This window comes from Melospiza georgiana, chromosome 3 (genome assembly GCF_028018845.1).
Source record: "Melospiza georgiana isolate bMelGeo1 chromosome 3, bMelGeo1.pri, whole genome shotgun sequence".
Classification (NCBI taxonomy): domain Eukaryota; kingdom Metazoa; phylum Chordata; class Aves; order Passeriformes; family Passerellidae; genus Melospiza; species Melospiza georgiana.
The window spans coordinates 78,500,782-78,523,554 of record NC_080432.1 but is presented as its reverse complement, the minus strand read 5'-3'; the positions used below and the strand labels follow the sequence as shown (position 1 = coordinate 78,523,554).

The following is a 22,773-nucleotide window of genomic DNA, read 5'->3' as shown; positions in this document are numbered from 1 at the left end:
TTAAAAAACAAAACAAAACAAAAACAAAACAAGCAAACAAAAAAAAAACAACCAAAAAAACCCTCCAAAATAAAACAAAGAAACAAACCATAAAAAAAAATTCAGACAAACCAGCACAGAATAGACATTTACTAAGTAACAGCCTGTGTCAGCGTGATATTCATGACAGTTTAGGACTGTCTCAACACAGTTGTGTCTGATGCACCAAGCAGTGGAAGATTTTACATGCATCAGCCAAAGCCAGAATAGCTGCAGATGAACAGAGGAAGTCCCACTCCCCAGGGAGAGATCACTGTCTGGCAACTGCTAAGTCCTGTGCTCAGTGTTACAGCCCAAAAGAGGAGTTTTGAGCTATTTGTAGCCAAAACCTCCAGCTATCTTTTCTTCAGGAGCAAGAAAGAAGAAAAAAAAAAAAAAAGAAAAAGGAGGAGATGCACCTCTTTACATGCACACACACTCCTTGAGCAGCTGTGCCCTCTTTCAGAATGTTGTCAAGGAGATGAAGATGCATCAACAGAAATGAACTAGAGGATTATACTTTACCTTTGTTCAAGGAGTATGGCATAGTGTGACTATGTCAAGCAGTGCTCCTTGTCCCTGAAGACACAGCTGGGAAGGGTAGGAAGAGCCAGCACATCTGGGCTGGGCTCAGTGTCATTCATTACGAGCAGCATCCCAGACACAGCTATCAGCTGCCCCTCCTGACAGTCACCCACACATTTGGAGTTCCAATGGCCATCAGCAGAACTGCTGGGAGAGAGCCTGGAGCTCATATAGTTTCCAGCAATCATCAAAGAATGCTCTAAAGAGTGTGGGCAGATGAAAGGCATCTACACAGCCAGAGCTACTGAAATCTTGAGGGAATTATGCTCTGGAGAAGCGGACATCCAATGCTTGGTGGCCTTCATGATCTTCATTCTCCCTGAAGATATTCTACATTGTACAATAGTGGCTTCAGAATGCAGCATTTAGCATTATTAACAATGGATGACATAAGCCCTAGAAAGGTTAAATAATGTTTACATCCAGAGCAGCCTCCTGCTGACCTTAACAAACTGGATTTTCCCATTTGATTTCTCTGTGAACAGCACTGTTTGGAGATGTTTGTTCTCTCTATTGCTCTCAGAGATGGGAAACGTGCCTGTGGGATGTTAGTGCTTTGAGAAGTTTTTGGAAAGACCCTGAAACCTCTCAAAGGTTTCAAATCTTTCCACAGTAAGCAAGCAGAGTGTTCTTGGGGCCAGAAAAAAAGAGCTGGTCCCTTTGGCCTCACTTGGCCTGACCTATGGGCTATGGCTCTGGGAGCACCACGGTAAGACTTGGCTATGACTCTGGAAGGTGATTCCTGTTCTGGGCTCTGGGGATGAAAATCTGTTTCAGGCTCATTTAATGTCCCCATGACTGACAAGAGGAATAGTTAGATTGCTGGAATACTTACTGCCCTGGGCAGGAGAATGTGCACAAAGGCTACTTTGGCATAATAAACTCCTACTTTAAGCTTTTTCATATCCTCTGTGTAGGGTAGCACAATCCCTTTATGTTCTAGCTACATTTATGATCACTTGCTTCTCACAGACAAGGCATTTAAAACCATGTAGCACATCTTGGTATAAAGTCTCGTCTTTGCTGTCAAGCCAAGCTCCCAAACCTGTTACATCCTCTCCGCTCCACCATGGACAGTGCTTTGTACAGAAGACCTGGAGAATTAGAAGGAGCATGTAAGGCCCCTTGAAATTCTGCCATATGCGATGTCCTTTCTCAGAGATACCTTGGTAGAGACCTTCATGCTGCTGTCACCAGGCCCTGTTCATCAACACATTCTCCTGGTTGTCCTGCAGGAGGAACCCCTGACCACACACAGCATTCAATCTAAAGGATGTTTCTAAGCAGGCTGAGGTCAACAGTGGAAACAACCTTACAAGTGTGTGTTTTGCTGTTGTTCAAGGCCAAACAGAAGCTCATGGGGTGAGGTAAGGAAATTAAGTAAGCAAACTCAATTTTAAACATCAATATGGCTTTAATCATTCCCTTTCATACAGCTTCAAGGTATGCTACACTCAACACTTTTGAAAACAGTAAATACAGGTACAACATTCCAGCCAAATTAACTTTTCTAACCAGCTATTTGCTGACAGTTGTGCACTGTAAGCTTTGCTTCTCTCTTTTGGGGGAAGACTTCACACTGCAGGCATTTTAACCTTATCATACATAAACTCATATGCAGAAAAGTATTTGCAACAACTGAAGTATAAATAGCATTCAGCATACAAATATATACACATAAACCTTCATTCCTACAATTAGCAACAGAACATACGTATTTACACAAGACCATATGTGAATTGCACTCTTGCCTTTCAAATGACTTTAAAATACCTTAATAGATTCACAATAAAAAGGATTTAGTATTATTTTATAGCAACATGGCACAGAACTTAAGTAGCAAAGTTTCTATGTTCTGGGCTTTATGAATATGAAAAAGTATTTTCCTGCTCCTGTATCAACAAATATAGTTCTGCTGTTTAAGCTCTGTCTGAAAAAGCTCTGTGGTACCATTATCCTGACAGAAAAATTCTTCCTGCTCTGAGTGTGCCCTTTCCCTGTCATACAGAAGGCGCAGCACAACTGTGCTCAAGGAGCTACAGAGCAGAGTCTCGTTCAGTGCAGATCATGCCAGGTCATCCTTGTGGTATTGCTGTGTATCCTAACAGTGCATTGTCATGTTCTTATTGAAAATCACGTTTATTAAAATATATGTCAACTCCCATAAATTTTCCAGGATGCCCTCATGCTGATACTGGTCATTACATTATTTATGCTAATGAGAGGAATCAATTGGTGGTTTTAAGTTTTGACATTACACATTGACTTTACACTCTCAAATATAAGGACACCTGGGGCTCACTCTCCTTGTGCATCAGTGGAGGTGCATGAGGTGAATCAATGTGTCTCTCCTGAGTATGGGGAAAAAAGGCAGATGAACATATGTATAACTACAGAGCTCCAGCAGAACTCTAATTTTTTTACAGCTCTGTCTCCAGTTCATTACCATGGAGGTAAACACAAGAAAACTTGAATGTTACTACAACACTCATCTGGAATAAGTCGTGCAATTTTGGGGAGGAAAAAAAAAAGATTCATTTATACCAGAATGAAAAGAGTTACTTTTGGAAGTTCAGAAGACTTGAAAGCCTATCTTAAAAGTGGAGACTAAAGGACTGGACTTGTTTATCTCGGCAAACAAAGGCTGGGGACAAGGTTCTCTTTGATCTGTAAAATGGGGCCAAGATGAGAAGAAGAGCTCCTTAAACAACTGAGCATCAAAGAGGCGAAAGAAATGGGGAAACTCATGTGGTCCCACTTACATGACTGTGAGAAATAATATTTTTGTGATGCTTCTGCCTCACTTGAGGAAGGGAGGTTGCAGAATAGGTTCCCACAGGTCTAAGCAGGCTGGGTGGGGAAGGAAGGGAGCTGCTGAAAGGGAGTGCACATCAGCGAGTTTGCAGGAGCAAGGGATGGACTCCGTGAGTCGGGAAAGCCTTTCAAATCTGGTAATGGATAACCACCTAAGTACAGGAAAAGGTGTTTAACATGGCCTGCCCTCCTTGCAGACAGCAAAAGGAAAGAGATCTGAAAGACAAATGGCTCCCTAAAATGGCTTTTTAACTTCTGGTATTTTAACATTGGCCAGTCATATGCTGGAGACTCTCTTCCTGACCACAGTCCTTGCAGCATTTTGAGGAAGAACTTTTCCTTTTATTAGTGACTGCCCAGGCACTTGGAAATGGCAGTTTCCATTCACAGAGTCATTCTCAGTTTTACACGAGTCTGTGACAACGGCTCGGAAGCTGGAAGATTTTGAATCTAGAGAAGCCTGACTAACAGCAACGCTGCCTGCACTCTTAGAGGAGTACGTGTAAACCATTTTGAGAAAGGCAGATTTTGTGTTTGTTTCTTGCTTGTAAATGATGATATAGCATTTTGGTAGAAAAGTGCAGCAGAGGATTCCATAATTAGATATTAAAACAACGATGATTTCCACTGCTGGCAAGTATTTGCCAAATGTGGTTGCGTATACAGGGATAAATACAATCCATGCTATAAAGTAAATTAGCATGCCAAAAGTGATGAATTTAGCTTCATTGTAATTCTCTGGCAATTTCCTACCTTTGAAGGCAAATATGAAGCAAATAAATGCTAGGGCGGCGATGTAGCCCAACATAATCCCAAAAGCCACAATAGATCCCTCATTGCATTCTAGAATTATTGCTCTTGGGATTGAGAAATTTTGATTTACAAAAGGTGTTCTAAATATAAGCCAGAAGGTGCAAATGATAACTTGAATTCCAGTGCAAGTGACCACAGTGGGAATAGGTTTATACATGCATTTCAGGAAATTTTGAAGCTTGGGATCAAAGCTGAAAGCTAGTAAAATTTTTAGTGACTTTATTAAAATACATGAAATGCAGAGTGTAAAACTTATACCAAAGAGTGTTTGCCTAGTTTTACATTTGAATTCTGTGGGTATATCTATGAAGAAGACAGTGCTTAAAAAAATTAAGAAGTGGCTGAAGAGAATAATGTAGCAGACAATCAGACCACCAGATGCCTTTACTACTGGTGTGTCCAAGTTTTTGGTAAATATTACACAAATGGACAAGACCAACACAACCCCAAAAGCAGAGAGGAGGAGGAGGAAGATAGCAAACCAGTCAGTCCAGGCAAGGAAATAGATTGTCTTCCTGTAGCACGTGCTGCTGTTGATGGGAGCCCAGTAGGTTTTGTTGTTGCATCGGTAGCAGTAATCCATATCTGGAAGCATAAAAAAGGGAAGATATCTCAGAACCCTAAAGTTAATAAGCCGCAAAGCGGATTGTAGGGATTTGAGGCACAGGAGCAATGTGGGAAAGGATGCTGAAGGGAAAGGATGGGTCTGGCTGGCTCCGAGTGCGGCTGTCGCTGCCCAGGGGGAGGAGCTGCAGGGCTGCGGTGGCACAAAGGGCTGAGGACAAGTGCCCGGAGCTCCCTGCCAGCTGGGGCAAGCCCTGCCTGCAGCCAGGGGCGAGCAGGGAAAACGACCAGTGAAATGTGACCAGTGAAGCTTTAATTGAAACCAGTTCTCTAGCAAAAATTTGAATTGCTTTTCTTTCGTTTGTCTATTTTAACAACAAAACACCATAATATTCTCTTTACAGATAGCTTTTAAAACACAACAGCAAGAACAAACATTGCTTTAGATAAGGATTTGAAAGGTACTTTTGCTTTGCAATTCCTATTTTCTGATATGGAGAAATTTCGCAATTAATTGAATAAGCAGATAAAATTTACTTTTCTTCTGCTCTCAGGGTATTAAAAAGTACATGCTACCTTAATTTTCTTGATTCCATCTCTCTTCCCCATATTTAATTTTCACCATTAAAAGATTTTGCTTAAACCAGTGGTAAAGTATACATTAGATCTGATACAAAAATATACTGTACAGTATATTTTCACCTTTAAAAGATTTTGCTTAAACCAGTGGTAGAGTATACATTAGGTTTGATACAAAAATATATTATACAAAAATATACTGTTATATCAAATAACACAGTACTCTGTGGTAAGACACAAAATGTGCTGCTAAGTAAATTACATAACCCTTGAACTTCATAGTTTCATAGGCTTCCAATCCTCTTGGTTGGAAGGGACTTTCAAAGACCATCTAGTTCCAATTCCTGCACTGGGGGCAGGGACACCTTCCACCACACCAGGTTGCTCAGAGCTCTGTCCAACCTGGCCTTGAACACTTCCAAGAATGGGGCAACCACCACAAATTCTCTGGGCAACCAGTGCCTCACCACCCTCAAAGTCAAGAAATTGCTCCTGACTGGACTGAATGTACTAAGGAAAGACAGGGAGGAAAGGCTCTATTTAATGAGAGTAAATCTCACTGATAAATCAGACAGAATTTCCATCCTAGCAAAGGATAATGCTAGTCAGCTGGACAATCTGATTACTTTAAACCTGGCCTTTTAAAAAGCATTTATACCAAGTTTTACAGGAAAGTGATTATAAATAAATATTTAAATCTCATTCAAAAATTTAACCCAAGGTTCTCAAGGCACATTATATCCAAGGAAAACAATTACATTGATGTAGAAATAAACCTTTATTTGGATACTAATTTTTTACCTGTTTGGTTGCTGTAATGGTTTTCTGGGCAGTAAATACACTCATAGCAGCATGTGTGTGGACTTTCTGTAACCTTTTTCACCTGGCCTGGACTGCAGGGCTGGGAGCATGTTGACTGAACCTTCTGCAGTGTGCAGAGGGCAAAAAAAAAAAAAAGAGACCATCATCTTAGGTACAGCTAATTATAAGGGAACATTAATAGAAACCTCCAGGATTTTTGCAATTTTTAAAAATCATACATATTTTAAGGAAATCTGAAAATCTGAAAATTATGTTGAAAAACAGACATTGTAGGGTCCATGTTTGTTGTATTTTCTCCACACAGTCAATGAGTAATAGAATGGGGCATTATTTACCTGATAATTTTATTTTTGGGCCCTGAATGCTAATTTCTGGATTTGTGTACACCTTTAAAATCTAGATCAAAGTCTTTCTTTCAGCTTTGAACTTGCATTTATGCTACAGAGGATCATCTTCAAAGAATGCACAGAAGCATCTGAAGGGGAATTTGAGTGAACTGCTTCAAAAATGAGATCCTGAAGCTCTGCTCAGCTGCTCAGAGCCCAGGGGGTTCACCTTGGCCAGAAGGAGATGCTTTGGGGATGCTCTGTACTGCAGCTCTGAAACTCCTGACCCTCACCAGCTTGTCCCTGAGTCATGAAGCTCCACTCTGGATGTGTGATCAGGGCCTTCTCTTGAGGTCTCCCTTCATGTCCTCCTTCCAAAGACATTTTTTTTGTCAAATCACCTGTCCTGAGGCACACTGCAACCTCACCTCCTTCCAAGATGGTGTTTACAAGGAGGTGGAGACATTCCTTGCACCACAAAGAGGGACAAGGTTTGAGGTTTCCTTCTCTACTCAGCTAAGTTCACATGTGGGGACCAGAATTCAGCCCACCTAGCAACCAGCCTCTCCCTGCCCCATTAGTGGGGAATGCCTTGCAGCACAGAGCTGTGCCATGAACTCAGACATCCACCCATGCACAGAGGACAGATTGTCCAGCTGGAGCTGGCCAGGGCCACCCACTAGTCCTGTCTACACCGGTGCTGGGGCTCCCCGTGGCACCACCTACTCATGCTGCTGACCCCAGCTCTAACAGGGGCAAATAAACAACAAAACATTTTTTTTTTTTTTTAACAATGAAATCATCACATCTGAATCTTCATGTTAAAAAATGTGGTACATAAGTGAGGGCTTTTTTATGCACCATAATTTTTTATTTTAAAATGCCTTTGTAAGATTCTGTAATAGTATCCTTAGGACAGACATAACATTCTAGGGGCATTCTGGAGAAATAAATAGATTTTGTAGCACTGAGCCTGCTCATAGGCTGACATGGATCTCAGGGTGCATGAAAGGGGTTGAATAAATTCAGAAAGGATTCTTTGCTCTAAGAGGAGAACATTAAATCACACAAGAGATTTCTATCTGGCACATGTTCCAGTAGCAAGTGCTGCAGGTAGAAAAAAACTGTCTTAAAATAAACTTCACACATTATGTCAACAAATTAAAAGTTACCTTTAGAGCCAGAAAGTCTTTTTTTTTCTCTTCATCCTCAAAGATAAAGCCACCTTTCTCAGCATCATATTCTGCCATAGTGGTGATTTCCATGTGGCCATCAATTTCTTTCCAAAGAAGAACATCATAACTGGTGCTCATATCGCCATGGGAGTCAAATTTGACTTCCTTATCACCATCAATGACTACAACTCTTTTAAGTTCTTCAAGGAGCTGCACATAAGTTTAAGGTTTAAGTTTAAGGTTTTAAGTTTAAGTTTAAGATAACATACACCAGTATTATGTCAGTGTGACAACCTGAGTAGTTTAACATATGTATGATAGTATAAAGTTAAAAAGAAATGCTTTTAGGACAAAGAAAAATATTAAAATTCGAATTCATTTTGTTTACAGAATTACATTATACAGACAATCATGCTGGCCGTAAAAATCTATCACTAAAAAGAATCATCATTTCATAAAATCATAATCATAGTATATTTTCCAGCCTTGAAAATTTTGGTTAGATATTCAGAGCAAATATTTTTGATGGTATAAACTAAGAACCTTTTGGCCCTCTAAGAATCTTTTGGCCCTCAGCAGCACTCCTGTTACTTTACTGTCAGCAGAATCAATCTGGGCAACATTTGCTTCCAGAGTAAATTCTCCCAGCATGTCTGGGAGTAACTAGTACTGTTCCCAGCTGCAACTCAGCCTGAAATTTTGTATGGCAAGGTGAGACTCAGAACTGTTAATAATCAATGAACAATATATATGCTTTGTCAAGGCAACTGTCCAGCTCCGTATTGCAATCCATTCTGTTCAAGAGGGAAAAACTTCTGCCTCCCTCATCACAAGCAGACAGATGAAACAGGTCTGTGTGAATCTAGAAAAGGACAGGTTAAGGCACATTATATATCCCCACTCCCAGTGCATGGGGAGATCATTGAAGTACTCCCATTTAGCTGCCATGGCTCTTAATTGAAGAAAAAGCTTTATTATTTTGCAGGCCTAATGATTTTTTGGCATCAATAATTAACTGACAAGAAAAAAATTCAATGTTTGGTGAAAGGCTGAGCTCAACTGCATTTGAAAATCATGCTGTTACACGGGTCCATTTGTGATATTCATAGCATTTAACAAACATGCTGACATGTATACTACCTCAATAGGCTTTGTCAAATGTATGTAACACATCTAGTAACACATACACATCTAGTGTATATAATATGCCAACTTGTCATGTATAATGTAATTTTTTGGGGGCATTTATACAGTTTATGAAGAATTGGTATGTTTCTAACCAAATTGATTGGTGCATTTTATTTGGATGCTGCATAGTTGTGTGGAATGAATAGGGTTTTTTCATTGTATATACTCAGATTAGTAATTTAATTTTTCTGTTCTCCACTTTTTCAATTTGTCTAACAATATGAGAACATGAGAGCTTTTTGAATGCATGTTGAGCTTCAGACAGAAGGGGCTAATATTTAGCAACCCCTTAGTGCAACTGGTTTTTGGCATTTTTTGCAAAGTCTGTAACAACAATCACTCTATTGTTTCCCTGTATTTGGAGATATATGATATGGATTACTTAGATCCTAAGAGTTTTCTGTACATATATATATCTTCCTTCCTAGAGGGTTGAATTTTCATGTAGGAGAAAAATGTTATGAAAACATCATAGGGAAAATAATTATCTCTCAGTTCTCTTCACGAGTGCTTAACATCTTAAAAGGAGTTAATTTGCATGGCTTGGCATTTATCAATTTATGGTGTAAATGTAGCTCCATAAAGCTGCATTCCTGCTAAACAGTCCTGAATTTGTCCCATTAGTGTTTACTAATTCATGTAATTAGTCTGATTGTTACTGAGTTATTGATTAGTTGTTTTTTATTTCAAATCCCATATCTTGGTTTGACCTGCCCTGACCTAGGATAAGAGGTCAGAGCAAATCAGAGTGTTTCAGAGGTTGTTTGACTTTTAAGTGAATATTTGTTTAATCTTCTGAGTAAAAGTGTGTAAAAGTGAATAGTCCTGAGCAGGTTCTTGGGTAAAGGGTCAGGTCAGGTTTACTTGTCTGATTTTTCCTCTTCTTTTCCCACCCAGTAGTGTGATAACAAGTGCCTCACCCATGTTAAAGATTATGTCTTTATATATAAGTCAAGATCAGACACAGGTACAATGTATAGCCTTTTCAGTTTCAGGTAGAGGCTCATTATGGAGGATAATACTTGAATTAAGACAAAACAGATACAGTGGTAAGAGAAAGGAGAGAGGAAAATTGTAACTCTTTGGTGAATGCTCCTGTCCTGCAGTGTCGCCATCACTCAAGAGCACTCACTATGTGCATCACAGTGGTTTGCAGCAATGGGACCGACCACTGTAGTCAAGTAGCTGATAAGGAGTAATTTGGTAAAAGGACCGAGCTTTTATCCCCAGGAATAGGGTGGCAAAAATGCGATGAAAGTTAGGCAGAATGAGACCTGTAAAAATTAGCATCATACCTCCCAGGGAGTGAAGGCAGATGGATCCTTGCAGTCTCTGTCTTTGCACAGCCCTTTAATGGCGTGAGCTATAGCATAGACTGCAAGCATAGTACTGTGGATAAATCCTGGTTCAACATTAGCATTCAAAAAATCATCTCTCCAGATATGAGGCTTACTCCCATCATTTTCCAATAGATTATCCTGGGACTGGTTTGCAATGCACCTTTGAAAGTCATGATATTCCAGGTGTGCACAGACTGACAAAAGCATAATATATTCACGTAAAAACTTGTTGTTTTCAGTCGGCTTTTTATGAAGGTTTCTCAAAAACTCTTGGAATGAGGAGATGTCTCCATTTTTAAATCCAAATCCCACAACTGTTCCCAGCTGTCTGATATTGGGCATTGTACTGATCTTGACTGCAGCTGACCAGTTATCACTCGCAATCCAGATTTTATTAACGTTCCTCTCAATTGCCTTCTTGAATAGTTTGAGCACATGAAACTGTCTCATAAAGACAACAATAACGTTTACTCTTTTTTCTTTGACAATATTCTCAATTGCTTGATCAACTTTGGTGTGAAAGGTGCTGTCAGAGAGATAGGCTGGCAGCATCTCTTTAAAGGCTATGCAAACGTTGTTTGCCATGGCCTGGACGCCAAAGCTCTCCAGAGCGAACCGCCCATTGTCATCATCAGTGGCTATTACTCCAATCCAGTTCCACCCAGATTCACAGATCAAGCGAGTCATTGCTCTTGTCTGGTGAAAATCACTGGGGATAGTCCTGAAGAAAGAAGGAAACCTGATTTTGTCACTGAGGATTTCAGCTGATGATGCAGGACTGACCTAGGAAGAATGAACAATTCAGTTACAGATGTGTTCTCCACCAAAGGATGCCAAGAGTTCCAAAGCTGCCACGATTGCTCTTTCTTCCCACCTGACCCAGACTCCCTCCTCCTGTGAATGAGCATCCACAAGCTGCAGCTAAAGGGGGCAGGTTCTCTCTCCCTGCTCTTAGGATGCAGACTTGTGCCCAGCGCCAGTTACGCTTTTTCCCTTCCACATAATTCAGTGAAGGCTGAGAGCAAAATCTTTCAAAATAGATATGACAGTAATGATGATATAAAGATTTTGTTTTACTCTGTTCAGATACCATCAATATGCTCTTCAAAGCAATAATTAAAATATTGGCTATTTTTGAGTCTCTATTCAAATGGCTAGTACTCTTATATTTTGTAGTATTTTCCTATCACTGAGTGCTTTAGTGTGGTTCAAACACACACACACATACACACACATATATTTTCTCCCCATATATATATGTAATTATTATATTTCAAAAGCATCATTAAATCGGTTGGAAGAACCTCACAGACAAACAAACAGTATCCAATAATACAAAATGTTATACTTTTTTCATACAAAAGATTTATTATCTTTTTCTTGCAAATGTAGCTGGAAAAGCATAAAAAGAACATTGCTATTTAAATCTCTCCAGTTTTAATCCTTTCTTATTTTTTTGTTGGAACTTTTTTTCCCTTATATTTCTTGACAGTTCTTAAAAAGTAAATTTAAGCTTTTCAAAACAAGAGTTGCCCATCTGGAGGGGATACCAAAATCTTACTGAGTCAGAACACTGCAGATGCTATTGATAAGAAAAATCTGTTTATTCCCATTTTCCATCTACGCCCTACTGCAGATTTTTTTAGTCACTTGCCTTTTGATTATGTTCAAGTGTGGCACTTTGGTTTTCATACTTACTACAGTTCCTGTGGTGGCGTTGGAGGTCAGAATTACTTCCTACCATTGCAGAGGAGAAGATTCAGTTAGAAGTTATCTTTAGTTCATATTTTATGTCTTTTCCACTTATTTGGTTAATTTATATCTATTGCCAAAACCAAAGTGCAAGACAGGATGGTATGGAAGTGGATCTCTTTCTTCCTTCTTAGTCCTGGCCTTGACCCCAATTCTTTCACAAAGGTGACAGCAGGAAGGTTAGCACAGCCTAAGCACAAATGTGGGACAGTACTAGTCCTAGAGAGGTCAGAAATAGAAAAGAATGTTTTGGGAAGGACTAGTGTGGATCTAAACTGTTGTACTCTTTCATTTCTACAATTGTTTGAAGAGTACTAGGAGAAAATCTTTGTTTTAGAGCAATCTTCCTCACTTCCCTGTCCATAATTTTTACTGATTCCAACATTTAATTTCTCTTGGGCTGGAGAGAATTCCTGAATTTCTGGACAGATCAGATCTGATCTGGTCTCTATTTTTTTTTTTTTTTTAGCTTGAGATTGAGTATTGTCATATTCACCACCAGGCAAAGTGTTCATGTCAGCTGTAACTTTGCTGCCTGAACAAAGTCCTTGAGTGTTGTCCAAGGTACACTGGAGTAGCCAGGACTGACCAAAGGCACTGCCAGGCTGACAAGAGCCCAGCATGAGCCTGGAAAAACACTTGGATAAATGTGACTTGGGTATATAAAATATCCCTTACTGCCTTTGTTTGCGTAAGTGAATCAAGGCCTCCACTTGGAGCTGAAGCCCACCCGTCCTGATGTCCTTAGGATAAACCAAATCCTGCCCTGTAGTAAATACATGGCTTTTGCAAGTCCTGTGATTAGAGCCTTAATTGTTAGCATGGTAAATCTGACCCTCTGTCCAAAATAAAATAGTTGCCTCAAGCCTACCTGTGGGATTAATTGCAAAGCCAACAGCCTTGACACTGCCATGGACACCTCTGAGTAGCTGGCTCCAATGACTGCCTTGACTCTCGGGATGTAGTCTGAGTAGTTGCACTTGAACTCCACAGCATCCTCAGAAGAGTTGAATTTAGACAGAAATCTCAGGGCAGACGCCATGGCTTTTGTAACTTCTGCACACGTGTCATAGATTTCATAGCCCAGGGTAACTCCAGACAACAGCGTTGAGTTGTTGATGGTTTCAATAGCGTGTATCATTGCAAGTGTCTGAAGAAAAACTTGAATTTCAAAGCTGTCAGAGAAATATAGGTGGTGTTTTTTAGAAAAGCTTTGCTGGAAGCAAGGGTGAAGCAAAGTCTGTTTTGAGCATATCCCTTAGAATTTTACAACTGCTGAAAAGAACTGATGGGTAGTAAGTTTTGTGTGCTTTTCTTGGGTTTAGTGTACAAAAGATTAAAAGCCATTTTTTTCTCATTTAACAGGAGACTAAGTAAAATAAACACAGAGTCAAAAATATACTTGAATAAAAGTGTTTTTCTGAAAAAGAAAAATGTACTGAAAGTTTAATTTTCATGATACATGAAAATTTGCAAGTGATATCTTCAGGAAGCCTCTGTCAAAGTCAGTGAAGATATTCTAGTTTACTACACCTGCCCACTAAGTTTTTTTAAAATGTATTTATTTTCACCAAAGGCATGAAGCAAAGAAAAGGAAGTACTAAATGTTTCAGAATAGAAGAAAATATTTCAGAGGTCAAGGTCTTTGGAGGTTGCATTGATGTTTCTAAAATACTCTTCTGACCTGATGAAGTTAGCCCAGATATTTCCTCTCATCTCCAGGGGATGCTATAACAGGTGATTAATCAAAACTGAGATAGCACAAAATGTCTACAATACAACAAACTCTCCTCTCAGGCAAACTTCTCTAAAGATTACAAATCTTGTGATTTAAATTAAATTTCAGATGGACTGGAGATAATTTATGTTTCCATAGAAAAATAATGGAAGACAGAATTATCAACTTACTCAACATTTAGAGATAAATCCAGATGGATACCTGCATACCTAGCTAATTATTAGATTCAGATGTGGATTAAGTTGTAAAATTGAAATAAAATTTGTGGATTTGCACCTATATTTCAATTTTAAAAAATACATGTTTGGAATTCCTGGTCTTAGGAAATATTTATTTTGTAATTAAAATAAAATTCTTCACCAGATTTCCTTTTCATGTATTCCAGAATGGACGTTTCAAGCACAGTAGGACTTGGAGCCAACAGAATAAATATTCTGGTGCAAAGAGTGCATGCATGGCAAGGTGTTTATATGTAGGCTATCATATAACATAAAGCCACAATTATACTTCCAAGTGTAATAATGATGGTAATTTAAAAAATAACTACAGTGTCACCATCAAGGTACTATCATAGATTATAATTGAGCTGCCCAAGAGATGGGAGGCAGACTTTACTATGGGCTTGGGGAAAATGGAATAGTCTGCCTGTGTCCAGATCATGTAGGTTCAGCTTCATAACAAATAATGAATAGATGCCCAGCTGAGTCCTTCAGATCTATGGCAAATTAGCAATATGAAATGTATACATGGAAATCAGATGATAACAAAAGCATCCATGGCTATTTGATTATCTGTGAAGATTGAAACAGGATCAAATGCTCATTCCCTTCCTCAGTAAACTGCAGTATTTTTTATTGTAACTTGCCCATATTTTGTCATCCTCTGTTAATTTACGTGAAATTTATCTGCTAATTTACGTGAAATTTATGTGATGTCCAAGGAATTTTTAAGTCTAAGCGAAAAAAAAGAACCAGAATTTGTTGACCTTAACCTAAGAGTTACATGCCCAGTGTCAGTGCTCTCTTCTTTGCTGTATGTTTAATTTCCAGTATTACTCACCCAGCACAATTCTGAATTACTGGCTTGATGGGATCGTCTTCTGGATGCAGCATTTCGCTGTGAACTGAAAACAAGCCTCCAATGACGATGTCCCCCGGAGAACTGGCACCCACAAAGTCGTCAGCATCCTGGCAGGAGAGAGCGACGTCGCTTCCGACCATGAAGCAGGGGATCAAAAAGATAACAAATGCCATGTGTCCCAGCTTTGAGTCAATCAAGCTCCAGCAACAACAAGGGCTCCTGTGTCATCTGTAAAGAGCAGCAAAGGACAAAGGCTGCACTCAAAAGCTGGTGACACCTCATAAGGTGCTTGTATTTGCCTCACTGGACAAGGCTTTTTTATTGAAGGCACTAAAGCAGTGCTGTCAAATAAAATGTGAGGGTGCGGTGGGGTGAGAGTGCAGAGGGAGGGAGAAAGATAAATGAGTTTAAAAGGAAATGCTGGACATTAAATCTCTCATGTTGTGTTCAAAGTTTCTGATACCTTATCTGAAACACGTGGCAAATATTTTGGTATAAATTTGGGCTTGTTTTGAATTCCTTCCAGCTGAGTGCAGTGTGCAAAGAAGTAATTATATAATATGGTAGTAGTGATACTGCTGTGACCATGTTTTAAGAGCCTGGTCTGAAAATGCTAAAATATATAAAAAAACACCCCTGTCACAGTGTGCTTTATATCAGACTCTGGTTTAAAAATCCCAACCCCAAACTACCAAAAGACTGCTTTTCTCTCAAACCCTTATATGTTTTAAAATCCTTGTATAAAAATCATTTGGATTAGTTAATCTTTTCCTTAATGGTTCTGAGGTACATGTCTTAAGGACTTCAGTGGGTTTTGGATCAGGTTCCATATTAACAAACCAGGCCAAGTCTGCTGCTGGTTAATGTGATAAACACAGAACAGTGGGAATCAATAACATTAGTCCCAGTTTTTGCTTTCCTCCCTGTCTGACTGAGCACACCAGGGCAGGAACAGCAGCTCCTGTGCTGTGGGAGGGATGGGAAGTGGCTGTTCTCACCAACACTGCTCCCCTCAGACCCGCAGGGATCAGATGCTGTGCCAGAAGGAAACTCAGGGAAAAGAGAAGCAGAAACTGGACTCTCAGTTTTCATAAACCCCAGTCTTAAACATCAAAGTGAACTTCCTTAGGACAGAAACGTGACTTATGCTAATAAGTCCATTTGTGCGAGGGACACAAATCTGATCTCTGGTCTGATCTGATCTCTGCTTCTGACATTGGTTTATTTCCTGTTTTCTTTTAATGGCTTCTTCAGATTTTGCTTCTTTTGGCAGTATGCCAAAACTCTCCCAAAAGAATGGGTTCAGTCATAGCATATATTGTCTGTGATTGTATTAAATCTAGGTTTACACAGAAAATTTCAACCAAGGTTTATTTACTGGCAAAGAAAATTAGAAATGGGTTGTTTGCTATGCATTATTTCTGATAAGCATATTGTATAAATTATTCAAATTACTATATTTTTCTTATTTTCTCAATAGTCTCTTTGTAGTAAAATATCCATTTACAACCAAGATACTTCTTGTAAATGCAAATGCAATAGACAAAATACTTGCCAGCGCAAATGTTAATCTCTAGTTAAGTTAACATTTGGTCTTTTCATTTTAATAAAACAGTTTGTATTTCTTTCATCTGCCTTCTTTCTTTCCATGTGGGATTCTCACTGCTGGGTCAGTGCAGATAGTAAAAAGCTGCCTGCCTTTTCTTTAATATATATGACCACACTTATATATGGGCAGATGTTGATACCAGTTTATTCTGCTTCTGCTCTGACTCACAAAAATTCCAGCTATTCCAAAGGTTTTCCTCTTGACTTATAACAGCATTAACTGTAGTCAGATGCTGGCCCTTAGTTATGAGACATTCACCTGCCAATATTCATGTTCTTGCTGCTTTCCAGCCATGTAATGCAACCTAAAGCCTGGTTCCACATACTCTAGTATTTCCTTTACCTTTTACGTGATTCTGTATATAAAACTTGTGTGTACTTAGATGTAAGTAAGGCATAAAACTGGAGCGAGCCATTTCCTTAAACAAGTCATAAGAAATATCAGTATAAAATGTAGCTTTTAAGGGCTTACCACTAAATATTATTATAAGGACTCAATGGAAACACAGTACTGATAATTTTAAACTTCAAATTTGTTATGGTTTATGATTAGAAGCAAAAAGGAACTTTACTCTGGCCAGTCTCTAAAAGCATATTAATTTCTATAGAAGAGGATTTTACCTACAAATAGAAAATCCTTACTCGATCACTTTGGAAAGTGGAAGTTGACAGAATAAACATCACATATAATTGATGCATAATTTCATGTTATTTATAAAAACACTGTAAAAAGAGGTGCACTTTCAAGTCAACTTCATGGATTTTATGTCACAGTGTTATTTTCAAAAGAAAGAGGGTTTATTGGTTTTGTTTATTTTCAAGATCTATATCTCATAATTACTACTAGCAATGAGAGGTATGTAATAGTTTTACTTATATACCTCAGCCTAATCTAGTATTGCAGAATTGACTTGAACCATTTGCAAATATCCTTTCTTTAGCACTTGGGTGCAATAGAAATAATTGTACAGTACAAAGTGTTCCTTGTTTCAAATGTAGTGACATATCATGGACACAACACCAGACTTTCACAGTTGTCAGCACAGGAGTATTTCCTGTCAGGTAGATTGAAGCATAAGGGTCGGGGAAATTTGGTGAAGTACCATCATCTCTCAAAATCTGCCTCTAATGGACTGTGCAAAGATGGAAAACAGGACCCAACAATCCCAAAGCTACTGTGAGAGCCATAGGTGAATTCTAAGAGGCTTTAGAGGATCTTGCAGGAGACAAAGAGGTCCTGTCAGTGTCTCTGTGTGCCCCAGAGTTACCTGTTGCCATGACAAAGTGGTTATTCCCACCTGGATTTTGAGAAAGACCAGAACTGGTGGGGTTTGGAGGATGGCCCTTGCAAGCCCTCAGCATTAATCCTTCAGGTGACCTCTTGTAAATTTATGCCTAGTAAATTTTTTGGCGAAGTGTTGAAAAGACCCACAATTAACAATGTACAAGAGAAGCTGGGTATGACTTGAGTGTGAGACCAACAGGGTGTAGCCTCACATCAGTGGACACCTGGGAATGGATCACCTGCTCCTCCTGTCTTTGCAGCCTCTAGACCTGGCCAGACACGTCTCTCTGCTTTTGTGCAGAAGGAAGTTTTGCAACTCTCAGTTGCTTTGTCCAGCAAAGAGGCACTCCACTGTTACATGAAACAAAGACCAACATTTTGGCTGAACTTCTTTGTCCTAGCTGTTGTTTCTCATGGAGATGATAATGGCTTAGATTCCAACAGGAATATCTTTTATCTGAAGCCCATCCAGTCAGGTACTGTTAAAGGAGAAAGACATTTTTCATGACTTTCTATTTTAAACTGGTTTTAATTGTGGTGTTTCCAAACATACATCAGATAGCAAAATTCTCAGCCAGACATGCACTATAGCTAACGGAAGAAAGAAAAAAATTGGATATTCTCACTGTTATTCATTTGAATAACATTTGAATTTCATTTGAGTAGGGTAGCCCCCCTCACTCAGCCACAACTTACACTGACCCAGCGGCAATTGTCCTTTTTGAAAAAGCCAGCAACATCCAAATAAAATCCCATCATTTGCACTAAAAAGATTAAATATTGGTTAGGATTGCCAGCTTTCTTGATCAAGAGAACAATAATGTTTAACACAGTGATTTTGATTTACTAAATTTCTTTTAAGGAAGTTCAAACAATGAGAGGAAAAAAAAGAAGGAGGCATTTAATGATTTAATTTCAAGTGCATTAAAAAATTTCTTCAATTTATTTGGACCTATACAGATTAATATTAAATATGAAAATTAAAAATGGGAAGATAAATACTCATTATTCTGATTTGTGGTCTGTTATAAAAAACAAAGATAAAAATAAAAAAAATGCATGAAGTTAAATGGAATTTGGATGGAAGCCAACAGCTCACATTAATTCCTGAGAAACAAACAAACTCAATTTTCAAGTTCATTGAGTTTGTCCTCTAGAGGATGTCAGCTGAGCTGCATGGTGGGAAGGACAAATCCTGTTTTTCTTTATCAGGTCACAATGTTGTAATGTGTCTCCTGATGTTCCTTGAAAGTTGAATTTCCCCTGATGCAAATTACCTTTCTGGTTGAAAACTGAGATGCTGGGGCATGGAACTGCCTTCAACCTCCTCCCTGGACTGTCAGGGACATCCTGGGCAGTCTCACAACAATTTCTTTTACAGAGTGTTTTAGTAATGAGTCCATGTTGTACACATTCAGTGCACCTTCTGCTGTTTATGCTAGGAAAAGGGTACAAGAAATTAAAACAGAGTTGTGAAAGGGCCTACATTTGAACTAATGCCTACATTTGTTTTTTTTAGTTCTGGTCAGATATGTTTGTTTCACTTAGCTTTTCTTTGATATTTTAATATACTTAGATTAAATTTCAAGTCAAACACAATTTTATTGTGAAAAAATCAAGAGGATTTGAATTTTCTGATGTTGACAGAATATATTTTTAGCCATTACAAAATTGAATTTACCTGTAAAGGACCTGGTTGTTCTTTTAAAATAATCCAGCAAACCTAATCCTATCCCACCCACCCAAGATAGTCAGCGACATAGGTTGGATGCAGGACAATTTTTCATAAAAGCCGGCATGGTAGGCATGACCCAACTTATTGAGATGACATTTTTGGAATTTTTCAGGTTTTATGTCTCTCCTTTGTTCCATCTCCCCCTCTTTTAATAGAAAAACAAGAGAGCAAAAATGTCATTCATCTGTTGACAATGCAAATATTTGGTCCCAGCCTGTAGTGAAAGGGTCACCCAGAGGGAAAGAAAACCTCTAACTTAGGAATTTGGGCTTTCTCCTGAGAGGCTGGAAGCCAGGGGTCCTTCTGCCAGTGACTGCTCTCAATCCTAGAGTTACATCTTTGCTACCTAAAAGGAGGGGACTCACATCTTTCTTCTTCTGGTGTCCCATACTTACTAGAATGTCAGTGAAAATTTGTTTGAGAAAGCCCTTCTTGCCAGAGCAGTAAGTACCTCCCTAAGAGACTCAGCAAATGCAGAAAAGCCTGGGGTTGTATTGCCTGGTATATCTAGCATGTTTTGGAAATGCCTGTCAGTAGGAAAGTTGGGCTGGAGATCACGTCACACAAAAATGCCAATGGCAAGAAAGTATGAGGTTTGTGCCAAGCAACTCTCAGTATTATTAATAAGGAATAGAGTTCAAAATAAAATTAGGCTTATGGGAGTTTTAAAATGTAAATGGTTACACATTTTAGACATCTCCAAGGGTATTGATTGTGGAGGATCTGAGAGTGTGGTTTTGAATATATTCTGCCAAAGGGACAGGTAACCACATAAATCCAGATAGTCATCTTGGTGACCTTGTGCTTATTCTCATTAAATCACTTTGCAAAGAGCATTTAGTGATTTTTTAACTCTGGCACTTCTTGTCCCACCTAAGTTCCTTAAAAATATTCACATTTTTCTTCAGGCATTTTGAAGATAAAATAGAACTGCTAATATTAAACAATAACTTGAATAAGAGAAATGAAAATAGGTTTTGGAAGCAGGGACTGAAAGTCAGGTGGACCCTAATTTCAAGGGAATGCCTTAATTACTAAAATGTATCACGAAAATACTCACCCAAATGTTCAAGTCTATTCAAATGTCAGCAGATATCTATTCAAATATCAGCAATAATAAGAAGAGAGAATTAATTTGCTTCTGTCCCTCAGTATACTTTAACATGAACACATTTGGAAAACAAGGATTTAAAACTCTTCAGATAGAAAAGAGAATGAAGTCCATGTCTCCCAAATGTGCTGGCTGACAGGACCCAGAATGGCACACCAGGAAAAGAGAAGGTCTTCCCTTTTCCATTCCATAAACGTTTATCTTGTCACTGTCTCAAAACCATGTGTCTTTCCCTGAATACTTAGTTATCTGACACAGAGAAAGATGCTTTGGGATTGGGTTGGAGAATTTCCAGATATCCCTTCCAACATCATCTACTGTGTAGCTCTGTGATAATGCCACACTCAACAGCATCTGGGAATAGATGCCAAATTGTAGAAGATGCAAATGGGACTTGAGGCTCTCTCAGGACAAACTACCGTAGGGAGTCCTGAGCTCAGCCAGCAGGTGTTGGGGAACTCTGTTTCTGAGAGTTTAAATCTCCTTCTGTTTGTACAGGAGATAAGCTGTTAAGAGCTCCTTTCCCAGCTGTGAGGAGCTCTGGAGGCAAGGAACAAGATTCCCGAAAGCAGAGAGGTTTTATGCCTTAGTCCAGGCTTGATGCTTATTGATTCAAGGTTGTCATTGTCACCCTTATTCTGGACTTTTTAATTTACTTCGGCTAAGATCTTTTGAGATCTTAAAAGATTTCCGTTCACCTTACAAGATTTAACTGATTGTGTTATAAAAGTAAACATACACCTGCAAAGAGAGTGCAGGCAGAACAGGTGACGCTCATAAAAATTCCTTTCAGATAAGGAAAAGAACCCAAAATAGTAAATCCATGAATCACTCTGGAGGCTGACTTCAACCTTCAGATTGAAAGACTGAGGAAAAAAGAAAAAAAGTGTCCCACATTAACACCATTGGGAATGTTTATTTCTAAAAAGTTCACAGTTACAATATTGTAGAGTAATTTAACATTCTACACATTTCCTACAGAATATTGTGCACTATTGTTTAAGGACAGCTTACATATACAAAAATACTGCATTGCTGACTTTGACTAACAAGAAAAGAGCAAAAAGATTTTGCTGTAATTTCTGTTCCCTGACAAGAAATTATCTTCGAAGAAATACCTCAAGGATGGACAAACCCATTAATCTGCACTTATTCTCACAAGCATTCTGCCTATACACATTCTTTTAGAAATACAATATGAAATGGCTACCAGCACACAAATGAATTTGATCTTAAGTTTGGTATTAAATCTCTTTGCAATCATGCAGCTTTTAAAGCTGAGGGTGATAGAACAATTACCATGACCTCTATTAACTGGAAGAAGAAACAAGTTATGTCAGCAGCTATCCAAAAGACAGAAAAAAATTACTAGAATCAACCAATAACAGAGCAAAGTTACATTAGCTATGTGAATTTTTCTTTTACTTGTTGCCAGAGATTTGTTGATATTTTCTCCAGTAGATTTTCAGGCATTAAATTTTCTGCAGTTTTCAGGTACTTCCATCATGGCCTACATAAATGAAATGGCTATTGCCATACTGCCAGACAGAAATTTCATAATTTCATAGAAAAGTAAGGAAGTTTCATCTGGAAAAAAAAAATTAGTATTTTCCTAGAGGGATACTTAAATATTTCTATGTTTAAAAGATAGAAATATTTACCAGTCTTTTCTGTTAGATGGGGCCACTCCAAAGTTTGAAAAGATAAGTAAAAAACCTTGTACTGCAGGTTGTTCTAAGGATTCCCCTTCTTTCAATAGAAAAAAGGGTTTCTATAATTTAGAAATAATCCAGAGGGGCAGCAAGAAAAAGAACTTAAGGAGTTTGAGGTCAATTCATGTAGTGTTTTTCCATCTGTTGTTTTGGTTTGTTTTTTTTTTTTTTTTTTTTTGTTTGGTTTGGTTTGATTTTAAGTTAGAATGGTTTCCTTCTTTTCACACATCAATTTTTTTAATGTAAATATCCACCACCAACTGGGGGAGCTCTGTTTTAATGTCACTCCTAGTGACAAGAAAAATAATATTTGTGTGGCATCTAATGTCTAAATTTTTAAAATCTTTAATACGCTGAAATGCAGATACTGCTTCTTCTAAATCTGTAGAATAAATTTGCTTATGTGGATGCAGAATCCTTCGACATTCATATGTCTAAGCAGATTAAGAAGGGCAGCAGAGTCTCAAGACATATAAAATGGTTTGAACTGAAAAGGACCATTAAAGATCATCTAGTTCCAAACCTCCT

General features: G+C 38.5%; 1 protein-coding gene across 1 annotated transcript; it reads right to left on the bottom strand.

Moving 5' to 3' along the window:
- Positions 1 to 3,694: 3,694 nt before the first annotated feature.
- Positions 3,695 to 14,967, bottom strand: GPRC6A (G protein-coupled receptor class C group 6 member A). The gene is made up of 6 exons (XM_058021267.1): positions 14,774 to 14,967; positions 12,848 to 13,151; positions 10,180 to 11,007; positions 7,694 to 7,906; positions 6,175 to 6,298; positions 3,695 to 4,815 (listed from the first exon to the last, which is right to left on the bottom strand). Exons 1-6 carry the CDS (start codon positions 14,965 to 14,967, stop codon positions 3,695 to 3,697), a joined length of 2,784 nt encoding a protein of 927 aa, XP_057877250.1.
- Positions 14,968 to 22,773: the final 7,806 nt, after the last annotated feature.

What these genes read in the sequence shown, in the direction of transcription:
- GPRC6A (XM_058021267.1), bottom strand. Translation starts at nt 14,967, where the DNA reads ATGGCATTTGTTATCTTTTTGATCCCCTGCTTCATGGTCGGAAGCGAC. An exon ending in CTTTGCAATTAATCCCACAG is followed by an intron (nt 11,008 to 12,847) that starts GTAGGCTTGAGG and finishes CATTCTTCCTAG; the next exon opens with GTCAGTCCTGCATCATCAGC. An exon ending in CTGCCTTCACTCCCTGGGAG is followed by an intron (nt 7,907 to 10,179) that starts GTATGATGCTAA and finishes ACTTATGTGCAG; the next exon opens with CTCCTTGAAGAACTTAAAAG.